Here is a 12402-nt window from a genome sequence, read left to right on the forward strand (position 1 = left end):
GCTAAGACTGTTCTCCCAAAGCAGGGGGCCCAGGTTCGATCCCTGACCAAGAAACTAGATCCTGCATGTGCAACTAAAAATTCTAATGCCACAATTAAAGATCCCATGTGCAGTAACTAAGATCTGGCTCAGCCAAATAAATAAATAAATATATATATTTTTAAAAACCATATTATTAAAAAATAAGATTTGATTACAATAGAAAGTAAGACCATGATAAAATAACTAATTATAACAAGTCATGAGTTTTTGAAATTCTGAATTCATGGAAAACTTGAAATATTATTACTTTCAGATTCTCAAAGTACTTTTACCTATATTTAACAAGTGTGACCTAAAGAGTCTAAATGACCTTTTATCAATAAATAGATTTTAAAACTTGATAATGACCATATTTTTTACAGGAATAGCTATAAACAATTGAGAGTATTTGAAATTACTTTCCTTTTAAGATAGTAAATAATTTCTTGGTGAAGTTACTATTAATTTACTTGGAAATTTCTTTCTGGGTAATGCAAAGCTAAACAGTCTACTTACTGACTTAAATGTAAATTGGAAATTAGCAAATTATTTATTATATTTGTTACGATCAAAAGAATAGGCTGGGCAAATTTTTAAGTCTAATATCAATTTCAGATTCTTGCAACAAAGCTAATTTGAAGGGTATTTTTCATTGGCGTACTGATAGTTTTATCTTAAACTAGCTAATTTTTTTAACTTAGCTCTTTAACTGAGAAGCAGAGAGATGGTAGATCTGTAATAATGAAAAGGGAGGCAGAAATATCTTTGTATAGGCAAAATTAAATCATAGTATTATATCTTGTGGCTTCCCAGGTGGCTCAGTGGTAAAGCAGTACAGGAGATGCAGGTTGGATCCCTGGGTCTGGAAGGTCCTCTGGAGGAGGAAATGGCAGTGCACTCCAGTATTCTTGCCTGGGAAATCCCACAGACAGAGGAGCCCGATGGGCTAGTCCATGGGGTTGAAAAGAGTAGGATATAACTGAGCAACTGAGCACACACGTGCACATTAAATCTTCCCTACTGAGTGGACTAAGGTAAATTTCCTTACTATATGGTTCTACAATTCCTTTATAAGTAGAGCCATAGGAAGTGAGTGCCTCTTGAAACCTCTGCATCTGCAAGTCTTTTCTGAGAATGCTCCAGTCTCCACTGGATGACCCACCAAAATGTCCCAACCATGGACCTGTCAGAGGAAGAACTGTCTACTTTTTGAAGTTTCCTCCAGAGGATTTCCAAAGTTCCCCATCATTTTCCTCTACAGACAGTCAATTGATTTCCCTTCAGAAAAATCTTTCTCTTGTGTTCACATACAATTTTTCAGTCAGCTTCTCTTCCTGTATAATATATAAATGTCTCATTTTTATTCATTTCCCTCCTTCACTGACTTCAACTCTCACATGTTCTAAGGAAATTGGCTTATGAATTAGAAACCATCAGATTTCGTTTGAAACATTTTCTAGGCTACTCACTTTAAGGAATCAGTGCCACCAACTCTGAAACTTTTGAAATTCCCCAGATGTCCTCTGCAGAATCTCCATAAGGCTTACTCTCATTAAATCTATCAGTATTTAATGTAATTAACACAATCATTTTTTTTTCTATTTTTAAAAATTACTCCTGGAGTAACCTCCCCAGCTTTATTTTTTATTACAAATACTTAGTTGTATGCATCAAAGCCATATTGTGGATGAAGTAGGTTTTCCTGTGGGCTGGCCCGATTTCCAAAGAGAAAGGTATTTGAAGTGCCAAACTTCTAGCCGAAAATCTTCTGAAATACAACCTGTCTATAAATTGAATATGCATTCCAAATGCCACTGTGCTCACAAAAGCCTCTAAGTCTGAATAGGCCTGACGGGATTCAGTTCCAACAGGAAGTATTCCTGTCTGGTTATCCCATCAGTGACCTGAATGGCCACAAGGTTTGATGAACAGACACTGACCATGTTGAAAAGCCACCACACTATTCATGTTCTCCTAAGACCTGTGACTGTCTCAGGAGACGCTGGGCACAACTCCTCATTTGTTGCCCAAATACAGACCATCAACAACTAAGTTAGGGCTGAGGGAGATGGAGGATACAAGCAGAAGTCAGTGAAGTTTTTATTAAGTATCAGTACTTGCTTTATATTAGGCTTCGTGGGGATTCACTCAGTCTTCTCTGTGACCCTGTTCAAACATCTGAGTACAGGGGTGGATGGATGCCCCGGGGAGATGATGGAGTTCAGGAAAAGCTTGAGCGAGGTGCACAGCCCCTGGTGGTGCACAGCTCAAGCAAGCGTGAAGTGTGGCACTTGGGGGTGTCACTGTAACCCCTGCTCTTACTCCTGCCTCCCAATGAAAAGGTTGCCGTCTTTGGTTCCTCCCGTGATGGCTCCACTTTATTTATCGATCTTCTATAATCCCAGGGGCAGAAGCAGGTTCTGCCTGCTTCGGGCAGAAGCATCCGTAAAGGTTCTGCCTCCAGGCTTCATGGTCCAGGGCAGGGACACAGGATTTGAATGTGGTGATTTCCCCATATTCTACCATTTAAAGCATTTTGAAACAAACTGTCTGCAACACTCAGACCAATCCATTAAATCTAATTTGTTCCAGATCCTTCTTGGAATAGAATTTTGGAGTCGGATAAAGTATTTTTAAAATATTCTAAAGGCAGTAAAATAATGATTTCAAACTACCAAATTTCTTATTTTGGTGGATTCTCTCCTGGGGTCAGTAAGGTCCTTCAGATAGACTACAATCTCTCAATACAGTGAAGCTAAGTAAGCAAACATGATTAAGAAACCAAAGTTGCACAAAGAGACAAGGCCTATTTTTTTTTTTTTAAATTGGCAAGATTTCATCAGTAACAGCCAAGTATGAGATGCTGGGAGACAGGGCTACAGATTGTAAGAGTGTAGCCTGAGGAGGGAGACAGACAAGGTGGTCAGATCCAACCTGTGTTAAGATCATGACTGAATCTTCTGGGGCTAAGTTCAAGAGAGGGAAATCCTGAGGTGAAAGTAATCTGACAGGGACTAGACTAGGATGACCGACAGCAAGAGAAAAAGCCAAGGTGTAAAGAACTGTCCTTGGAGCTCTGGAAAGCAGAAAGTTACAACTAAGAACTGATCTCTTGAACAAGACTGTTCCCACAGGAAGTCCAAATTACAACCAGATAGCGCAGACATGGAAAGCAGAAACAGAGAAACTGTTCGTCAGGGAGTATAGCCTGGCAAATTGTTCTTTCTTAAATCAGCGGGCCGCAGACAGTGGCTTGGCAAACTTGCATTGTTTTGTCTTATCCTTAAGAGAATTTTCTTCCTCATCACTGCCTCTGTTTACAGTACTTACTGCTGCTTGTTGATCAGAATGCAGGATACTTGTTACTTCCTAGGTCAGCAGCTCTCAGACCAAACTCTCTCTCCCTTTCTCCTTCCTCCTCCTTTTTTTCTTTCTTTCCTCTTCCCTCCTTCCTTTCTTTCTCTCTCTTTCTCTCACTCTCCTGTTCCCTCTGATACAGGAATTTCATCCACTTCTTACCTAAAACACTACCTGTAGTAGTCTTACTTACAACATTACCATTTTTCAGCCACCAAAGACAATATACTTTCTGGGGTCTGTTTCTCTTTGCCTTGTCGTCTCTTTAAGATGGTTTCCAAATTCTCGTCTATATTTCAAAATTTTAAAAATACATGTCCAGCAGCTAAGCTTCAAAATCACCAAGAGAGTGAATTGCTTCTTTCAGCTCTGTTTTGCTGTACTGTTCAGGAGGTTAAAAGACAATTGTGGCTTTTATTCTCTCCCAGCAAATCCTGAACATTTACGTCTTAAAGAAAATGACATGGTGGACCGACCCCCTGGACTCATCTCTGTGTCAATTTAATTACAGACACAGAGTCACATGAGGAAAAGGCAACTGCCTTTTATGGATGAGAAATACCTGAAATCCAAAGACAAATGACAGGCTGAAAAAATACTATGTGCTGCATTTATTTGGATTCACGGAGCTTTTATCTAATATCACCCAACTCTTTTCTTCCAGAGCTGCATTTCCAACTATATTGCATGTTCCAGCTACACAGTATCCCTTTAATCCATAAATTTAAACCTATACCAGAGTGAAGAGTTTGTGAAGACTTATGAAAATAGAAAACTTCTGTTGGAGTCAGAATCTGACTAACAGCTGGGGAGAGAACCCTATTTACTAACAATTGTTTCCTTATTGTAGAAAGAAGTGATTTTCATGTTTGTTCTGAAGAAATATGTTAGTGTTTACCACTAGCTTCCCATAGCACATAGCAAGCATTACCCTGAACTTGAAAGTCTGCCTAACCTGGGTGCTAAGAGGCCAGCCTCCCTCAGCCCAAAGGATTTCAGCTTAAGGAAAAACTTGACCTGTAGATTTGTGATCCATGGTGAAACAGGCCAAAAAAGTTCATCTGGAAAATAGCCTTTAACTGTTGTTTACATTTCTTGGATAACTTCTACCTTGTCTCGGGGGTTGTATTTTTGTTTTGTCTTTTGAAATAATTTCTGGAATGCCATTTGAGAAAACTGGGTTGCGAACCATTGGACTTTGATGATGACACTTGAGAGCAGTGTTCCTCTATTTGTAAAACACTGTCACTAAGAGGAAGAAATACATTTCATCAATCCCTGTGGTGTGATACGTTCATTCTGTATCTCAGAGCAAGTCCTGGGTTTTATGGAGAAACCACTTAGAAATATTTGTGAGTAAGGGTACACCAGGGAGCACCACAATAGGACATGTCCTAACTTTTTCTGAACACAAGCTGCATCCAGTATAAACACAGAGGAAGTTGAAGGGTTTTCTTCTCTTTGGGCTGTTGTTTCACTACAGCTGTTATACTACAACTACTGCTGCTGCTACTACCACTAACAATAATAGTAGACTGAAAGTGTTAGTTGCTCATAAAGTTTTGCTACTATCTTTTGTCTCCTTACAAGCAGCTACTAAGAATATTCATGTTTTATTTTGTTTTGTTGCATTCATATTTGGGAGGGGGGTGAAGATGTATCTCATCTCTTCAGCATTAGGCATTAGTTCATATGAGAAGAAGACTGAGATTTAATTTCATACTTCTTGAAATAATTATCCATTTCTCTAAATCCATTCATTCTTTAGTTTTGTGATTCAGTTTCCATCTCTTCCAATCTTCTGCTCAGGAGAGGGCCTCCATAACTTGTTGTTGTTATTGTTCTTTAGTTGAGACTTAATTGACATATAACATTTTATTGGATTCAGATGTAGAATGTATTCAATACCTAGATATATTGCAAAATGATCACAATGTCTAGTTAATATCCATCACTTTACATTGTTACAAATTTCTTTTTCCTTGGAATGAGAACTTTTAGATCCACTCTCTTAGCAAGTTTCAAATATACAATACAGTATTATTACCTGTAGTCACCATCTATACATCCCCAGAACTTACTTATAACTGAAATTTGTACCCACCAATTTGCAACCACCAATCTATTCTCTGTATGCTGCTGCTGCTGCTGCTGCTAAGTCGCTTCAGCTGTGTCCAACTATGTGCAACCCCATAGACGGCAGCCCACAGACTCCTCCATCCCTGGGATTCTCCAGGCAAAAATACTGGAGTAGGTTGCCATTTCCTTCTCCAATTCTCTGTATGGATATGTTTGTTTCATAGATTTGGGGGGGGGGTTGTTTGTAGGTTTAAGATTTCACATGTATGTAAGATCATAAGGTCTATCTCTGATTTATTTCAGTTAGCATAATGCCCTCAAGGTCCATCCATTTTGTCACAAATGGCAGTTTCCTCCTTGTTTATGAGTGAATAATACTGCATTGTATATCATTGTATATGTATACCACACTCTCTTTGTCCATTCATCTGTGGACACAGAGGTTAATTCCAGGTTTGGCTATTGGATATAATGCTGCAGTGAACGTGAATGCAAATAGCTTTTCTAGTTAGCATTTTTGTTTTCTTCAGGTAACTAACCAGAAGTGGAGTTGCTGGATCATATTCCATAATTTCTTAGATGACAGATTCAATGAATCCTTTTAGTCCTAACCTTTCTTTATTCCTCTGCAGGCTTTACATTCTTACTCACATATTTTTATTTGTTTTTCTGTTCGGCTACACTCTTTTGGTCAAGCAAGTCCCTGAGACCAACCGAGAATTAAGGGAGGGGTGATTAGAGTCCACCTCTCCTTGGGAGGAATAGCAAAGAAGGAATCGTCGTTTATTTTTGCAACTTTCTTTTACTTAGGTTTCTATAGAATCACACTTCTCCTGGGTTGTCTTCTACATCTGATATCCGCCCCCCACCCCAACTTTCCCTGCCAGTCTCCTTCCTCTCTGGTTTTTTGTTGTTGGTTGGTTGGTTGGAGTTTTGGTTTCTTTTTTTATGTTTGCTGAGATATATTATTCTATGCTCTTCATTTGACATTTTCCTCATGGGGCAACTCAGATCAGTTGGCAGGCAATGACTGTGCAGCTTGACAGGTGCTGATGGAGAACAGAGCCATCACCTGGAACATCAAACAGCCTCGGGGAATCAGCCTGCTGCAGGGCAGGAGTGGGACATGGTTCTGCTTGCTGGGGAGCAGGATGCTCTGGGCTCTTGGCGAAAAAGGACACTGGAGCACAGGTGGAGGTCAGCACACACATGGCTGAGCAGTCTTACTAAGAAGCCTGGACTCTATCTTTCTGTTTATCCAGGAGATTTTTCTAGGTTCTTAGGATGTACTGAGCACTATCATTTCAGCTGCAGTGTAGCTTGTTTTCTCCCCACAGAGATGAGCATACTAGGATTGCTTCTGTGACTACAAAAAGAGACCAGGTAGAAAAAGATGTGCTTGTGGGGAGGGGTAGCAGGAAGCCAAAAATTCAGGCTTTATACTCAGTCAAAAATAAGATATTTTAATGGCATAGTATTTGTGATTTATTGGGATTCTCAAAATGTTTCTTTGGTGAGCAGATATGAGTGGCATGGAGCCTGAGATAACATCGTAAGTTCTAGACCACTTGCCAAACAAACTCAGGGCTGAAAACAAGCTCCATTACAACACAGTGTACACATGGGGTGTTAGGGAAGAGTCATTTTCATTAGAGTATGGTTCATCAGAGGGGGAAGAAGGGTGGGAAGAACTGGGAGATTGGGATTGATGTCTAGACACTATTGATCGTGCACATGCTCAGTTGCTAAGTCTGTCCACCTCTTTGTGACCCAACGGACTGTATCTCAGACAGGCTCCTCTGTCTGTGGAATTTCCCAGACAAGAACGCTAGAGTGGTTTTCCATTTCCTTCTCCAGGGGATCTTCCCGATCCAGGGATCGAACCTGCATCTCCTGCTTGGTAGGTGGATTCTTTACCACTGAGCCACCTGGGAAGCCCATACGCTATTGATACTATGTGAGAAGGGAATGGCAGCCCACTCCAGCATTCTTGCCTGGAGAGTCCCATGGACAGAACAGCCTGCTGGGCTTCAGCCATGGGGTTGCACAGAGTTGGACATGACTGAGCAACTAACACATAAAATAGATAACTAATGAGAACCTACTGTATAGCATAGGGAACTCTACTCAGTGGTCTGTGGTGACCTAAATGGGAATGAGATCTTAAAAAGGGCTGTGTGTATATGTATGTATGTGTATATACACATACATACATACATATAGTTGACTTACTTTGCTGTGCAGTAGAAATTAACACAACATTGTAAAGCAACTATACTCCAAGAAAAATTAATTTCAAACAAACAGAATATGGTTCTCTCCTGAGGGAGCACTTCTTACAGTTACAGGGTGTGGGGCTCAGACATGCTCAAGTCGGTCCTTGACCACATCCGGCTGTTTTCCCACCATCAGCACCTCTCTTTTCTGCCACCTCAGAATCCATCTCACCATATAGAATGCTCCTCAGTTCCCTGACAGACAGCAAGAGGAAAGTAATGAGAAACTGATGGCTCACTTCTTAGAAAGTCACTTCCACGTTCTCTCTGTCCTTACAGGGAAATAACTCCCACTTAAAATTTTATCCTTGCAAGATAAACGTTCCATCAGTGCATTCCCCAGGCTTTAGGAATTCCTATTACTGGACAATGTTGAGGCTTGTTTCTTGCCAATGTAGTTCATCTTTTGTTTGTTTTGTTTTGGCTGCCACGTGGCATGTGGGATCTTAGTTCCCTGACCAGGGATCGAACCTTCGCCCCCTGCAGCGGAAGCACAGAGTCTTAACCACTGGGCCGCCAGGGAAAGAAAGAGAAGTTGCTTAGTCGTGTCCGACTCTTTGTGGCCCCATGGACTGTAGCCTGCCAGGCCCCTCCGTCCATGGGATTTTCCAGGCAAGATTACTGGAGTGAGTTGCCATTTCCTGGACTACCAGGGAAGCCCAGTGTAGTTCATCTTGCTGATGGGGATGCTGCTGATTAATGAGAATGTGTCTGAATTCTTAGGTGAATCATAGTCAATAAAAGAAATCACCTGGTGCTCAAGGCTAATGAAAAAGGTAACAAGTGTTTAACAAGTGTTCTTGTACCTGGTGTAATGTCTCTGGCTCTCTGTGCAGCCGGCTGCCCCCCGGGAGGACACCCCTGAGCTGAGTGCATTTTTGCGAAACTCCACCATCCCTCATCTGGTCAGGAGGAGAGACGTGCCTCAATTGGAGCCTCACAGACAGAGCCCCGCAAAGATCCTGGTGAGTTGTCTCAGAGTGTGGAGATCTGAGAGGGGAGGTTGGACCAGAAAGAATTCCCAAAGGCAGGAGGTTTCAATTTTCAACTTTAAGTACCATTTTTCAGTCACCTCCCAAACTCAGATATGACCAATTTTTTTGGCAGTATGTATTTCAGATGCAAAAGAGACTTTTTTCTTTTTTTTGGAATATAATTTTTTCACTCTTCTGAACCTGCCCTGGAGGCTACATGGGAGAATTAATAATGGAAACATAAAACATGACCTTTCATACCTTTCAAGAAGACAAAGATTCAGTCGTCAGCTGGTCCCCAGATACTGAGCTGGTTAGAGTTGGAGTGAGCCTGGAAAAACACTGCCCATGCAGTGGGTCTTGAAGTGTCTCACCCCATCCCTGGATCTCACAGTCCTCTGCTCCACTGGAGGAGTCAAGAATGGTGTTTGCAAATGTTCTGGGCCCAAAGCACTGGGGTCTGCGGTGGATCTATCCTGAGCTCAGTCAGCCCTTCGTAAAACTGTGGATGGCATTCATGACACAGCACTTTCTTTAAAAAAAAAAAAAATTATTTATTTTTGGTTGCCCTGAGTCTTTGCTGCTGCTTGGGCTATTTGTGGCAAACAGGGGCTACTCATGGTTGTGGTACATGAGCTTCTCACAGCTGTGACTTGTCTTGTTGCAGCACATGGGCCTAGGTGCTTTGCAGTGTATGGAATCTTCCTGGACCAGGGATCAAACCAGTGTCCTCTGCACTGGCAGGCAGATTCTTACCACTACCAGGGAATTCCATGCTCAGCATTTTCAATTCAGTTGCCCACTCATCCTACTGTGAATATTAATGCCATTAGCTGTATGCTTGCATGCGTGCATGCTTCAGTTGTGTCTGACTCTTTTTGACCCCATGGACTGTAGCCCACTAAGCTGCTCTGTCTGTGGGATTCTCCAGGCAAGAATGCTGAAGTGGGTTGCCGTGCCCTCCTCCAGGGCATCTTCCCGACGCAGGGACTGCACCTGTGTTTCTTACGTCTCCTACATTGGCAGGCGAGTTCTTTACGCCTAGTGCCACCTGGGAAGCCCAGCTGTATGCTTTAAAAGGGTTAAAATATTGTTTTGTTTTGTTTGATACATGTGTTTTAAAATTTTTATTTTTAATTAAAAAAATTTTTTGGCTATGCCATACAGCATGTGGGATCTTAGTTCACAAATGAGAGATTGAACTCATGCCCTCTGCAGTAGAAGTAGAATCTTAACCACTGGACTACCAGGGACCTAAATGTATGTGTTTTTAAAAATATATGCCAGGCCTGATAGATAATGAGGGTGCTGCCCCAAGAATCTTTGATCACTGCAACAAATGATGATAAAACCTACATAATCTAACACTTCAGAAGTTGAGACACATAGGGATGGGTAGGGCAAAAAGTAACCAAATATATAGAAAAAGAACAATATAAAACAGAATTTTTGAAATCAGGTAACAGACTGAACACTTGTATTAGCCTAATTTTCTCCCCCAGATCCCAATGAAAAGACAATAAACATTTAATTAGTTAAAATGTATGTCTTGGACATACTTTCATATTCATTTATTTTATCCCAACCACATAAAAGGTTTCAAACATGAAACCTTTTTGTTTGATGTCCATTGAGACAAAAGTGCAAGGAGTGAATCTGATGTAATCAGTTAAATGAAGAGAGGAACATTTATTATAAAAGAAGTACCTGCAATTACAGGGCAAAAAACTATAGCAGTTGGCAGATATGACTCTAGTTTCTGTAAATCTTCATGGCACTGTGATGTTTTTCAAAATATAAGAGTAGGGAATCTATATGCTATTCAGTTTAGGATAAAATAATGGAATTAGTATGGTATGATTATTTTCAAAAAGCTTCCAGTAAGAATGAAAGAACAGAAAACAGTGATTTAAGTTATGAGGGTGTAACACACAGCATGGTGACTACAATTAACAATACCACATTGCACATTTGAAAGTTGCTAAGAGTGTAGATCTTAAAAGCTCTCATCACAAGAAAAAAAAATTTGTAACTATGCGTGGTGACGGACGTTAACTAGACTGACTGTGGTCCTTGTTTCACAATACATACAAATATCAAATCAAGACATTGTATACCTGAAAGTAATAATGGTATATATCAATTGTGTTAGTTGCTCAGTCATGTCCCATTCTTTGTGACCCCATGGACTGTAGCCCACCAGGTTCCTCTGTCCATGGAATTCTTCAGGCAAGAATACTAGAGTGAATAGCCATTCCTTTCTCCAAGGTATCTTCCTGACCCAGGGATCAAGCCCAGGTCTCCTGCATTGCAGGCAGATTCTTTACTCTCTGAGCCACCAGGGAAGCCCAACTATATATATTAATTATAACTCAATTTAAAATTTAATAAATCATTCCTCTTTAAAGAAAGAAAACAAGGATTGACAGCTATAGAATTCTCATATTCAGTAGCAATAAGAAAGCCCTCTGGCAAACCAATGTCCCAAACTATGAGGATCAACAATTTAGAAAATTGAGATTTGAATATATTTTACATTCTCCACTTTAGCATATTTTTCACAAGTACACCAAGGCAACAGAGATAAACTAAAATTCATATGAAAATTATATGCATTTCTGTTGGGTCAGATTTTGACCAATCTCAGTAAAGTCAAAATCTGTAGGGTCAGATTTTTCCCTATTTTTTCTCATTAAAGATTTTTATTTCAAGATGGTTTTTAACTTCTGAACATCATAGAAAATTATTACTTATAGATGAGAGCAAGATGATCTTTGATTTCCATATCTGAAACTCATGTTTTATTCCCTTTCTCTCTTATTGGTTCAACAATTGCAAATCATCCACCTCCCCATGTCCTCGAGTCAAAGCAGTTCTGGATAGGGAGTGATTATGCAAAGTTTATTCTGAAATCAAAAGCTAAATAAGACCGCCTACAGTTTTTGTTTAGTTAAAAACAACTTACTGAATCCCATTTCTGATTAGGAATTTGAAAGTGCAGAATGCCAGCATCCTGTATTGGGATCATAATTTCCAATTTGCATAGGAAAAATTTTGTATCCGTTAACATGGAGCTATAATTTCTCCTCCGCTTGAGAACATCCTAGCCTTTCTCATGTTGGCCCCCCCTGGTTTTGTGTAATAGTTATCATCTCATCTGCCTAAGCTCTATTCTCCCTTTTGTTACTCAGCTTACGGAAACCTTATTTTTCTAACCCTCCTCAGCGTGTGATACTCTTGATCACTTCTTGAAATCATCACATCCCTTGCCATCCCCAAAACATTCTCTCCTGGTTCTCTTCCCACTTTTTGGCCTGCCCCTTCTTAGCCTTTTGCACAGACTTTTTTTCCCATCCCCAAATGTTCCTTTACCTCAGGATTCCATCCTCAGCCCCTCCTCTTCTCTCCCATTGAGTCTGCTCTTTCAGAGAAATTCCTGCCTGACCCTAAGTCCAGTCATGCCTAAGTGCCTCCTGCCATCTCAGCCCCCAGCCTGCCTATACTCTAGACCAGGGGTCCCCAACTCCAGGATCTATGCCTGATGATCTGAGGTGGAGCTGATGTAATAATAATAGAAATAAAGTGCACAATAAATGCAATGTGCTTGAATCATCTGGAAACCGTCACTACACACACACACACACACACACACACACACACACCCCTCATCCATGGAAAAGTTGTCTTCCATGAAA

General features: G+C 40.5%; 1 protein-coding gene across 1 annotated transcript in view; it reads left to right on the forward strand.

Annotated features, from left to right (window-relative positions):
- The window catches only part of ITGA8 (integrin subunit alpha 8), a 193442-nt gene that overhangs the window by 152583 nt on the left and 28457 nt on the right, over positions 1-12402 (forward strand). Inside the window, exon 26 of the mRNA XM_040248977.1 lies at positions 8570-8698. Coding sequence (XP_040104911.1) covers positions 8570-8698 — 129 coding nt within the window. The remainder of the gene's footprint in view (positions 1-8569; positions 8699-12402) is intronic.

The sequence above is a fragment of the Oryx dammah genome, unplaced genomic scaffold (assembly GCF_014754425.2).
Source record: "Oryx dammah isolate SB20612 unplaced genomic scaffold, SCBI_Odam_1.1 HiC_scaffold_10, whole genome shotgun sequence".
NCBI lineage: Eukaryota > Metazoa > Chordata > Mammalia > Artiodactyla > Bovidae > Oryx > Oryx dammah.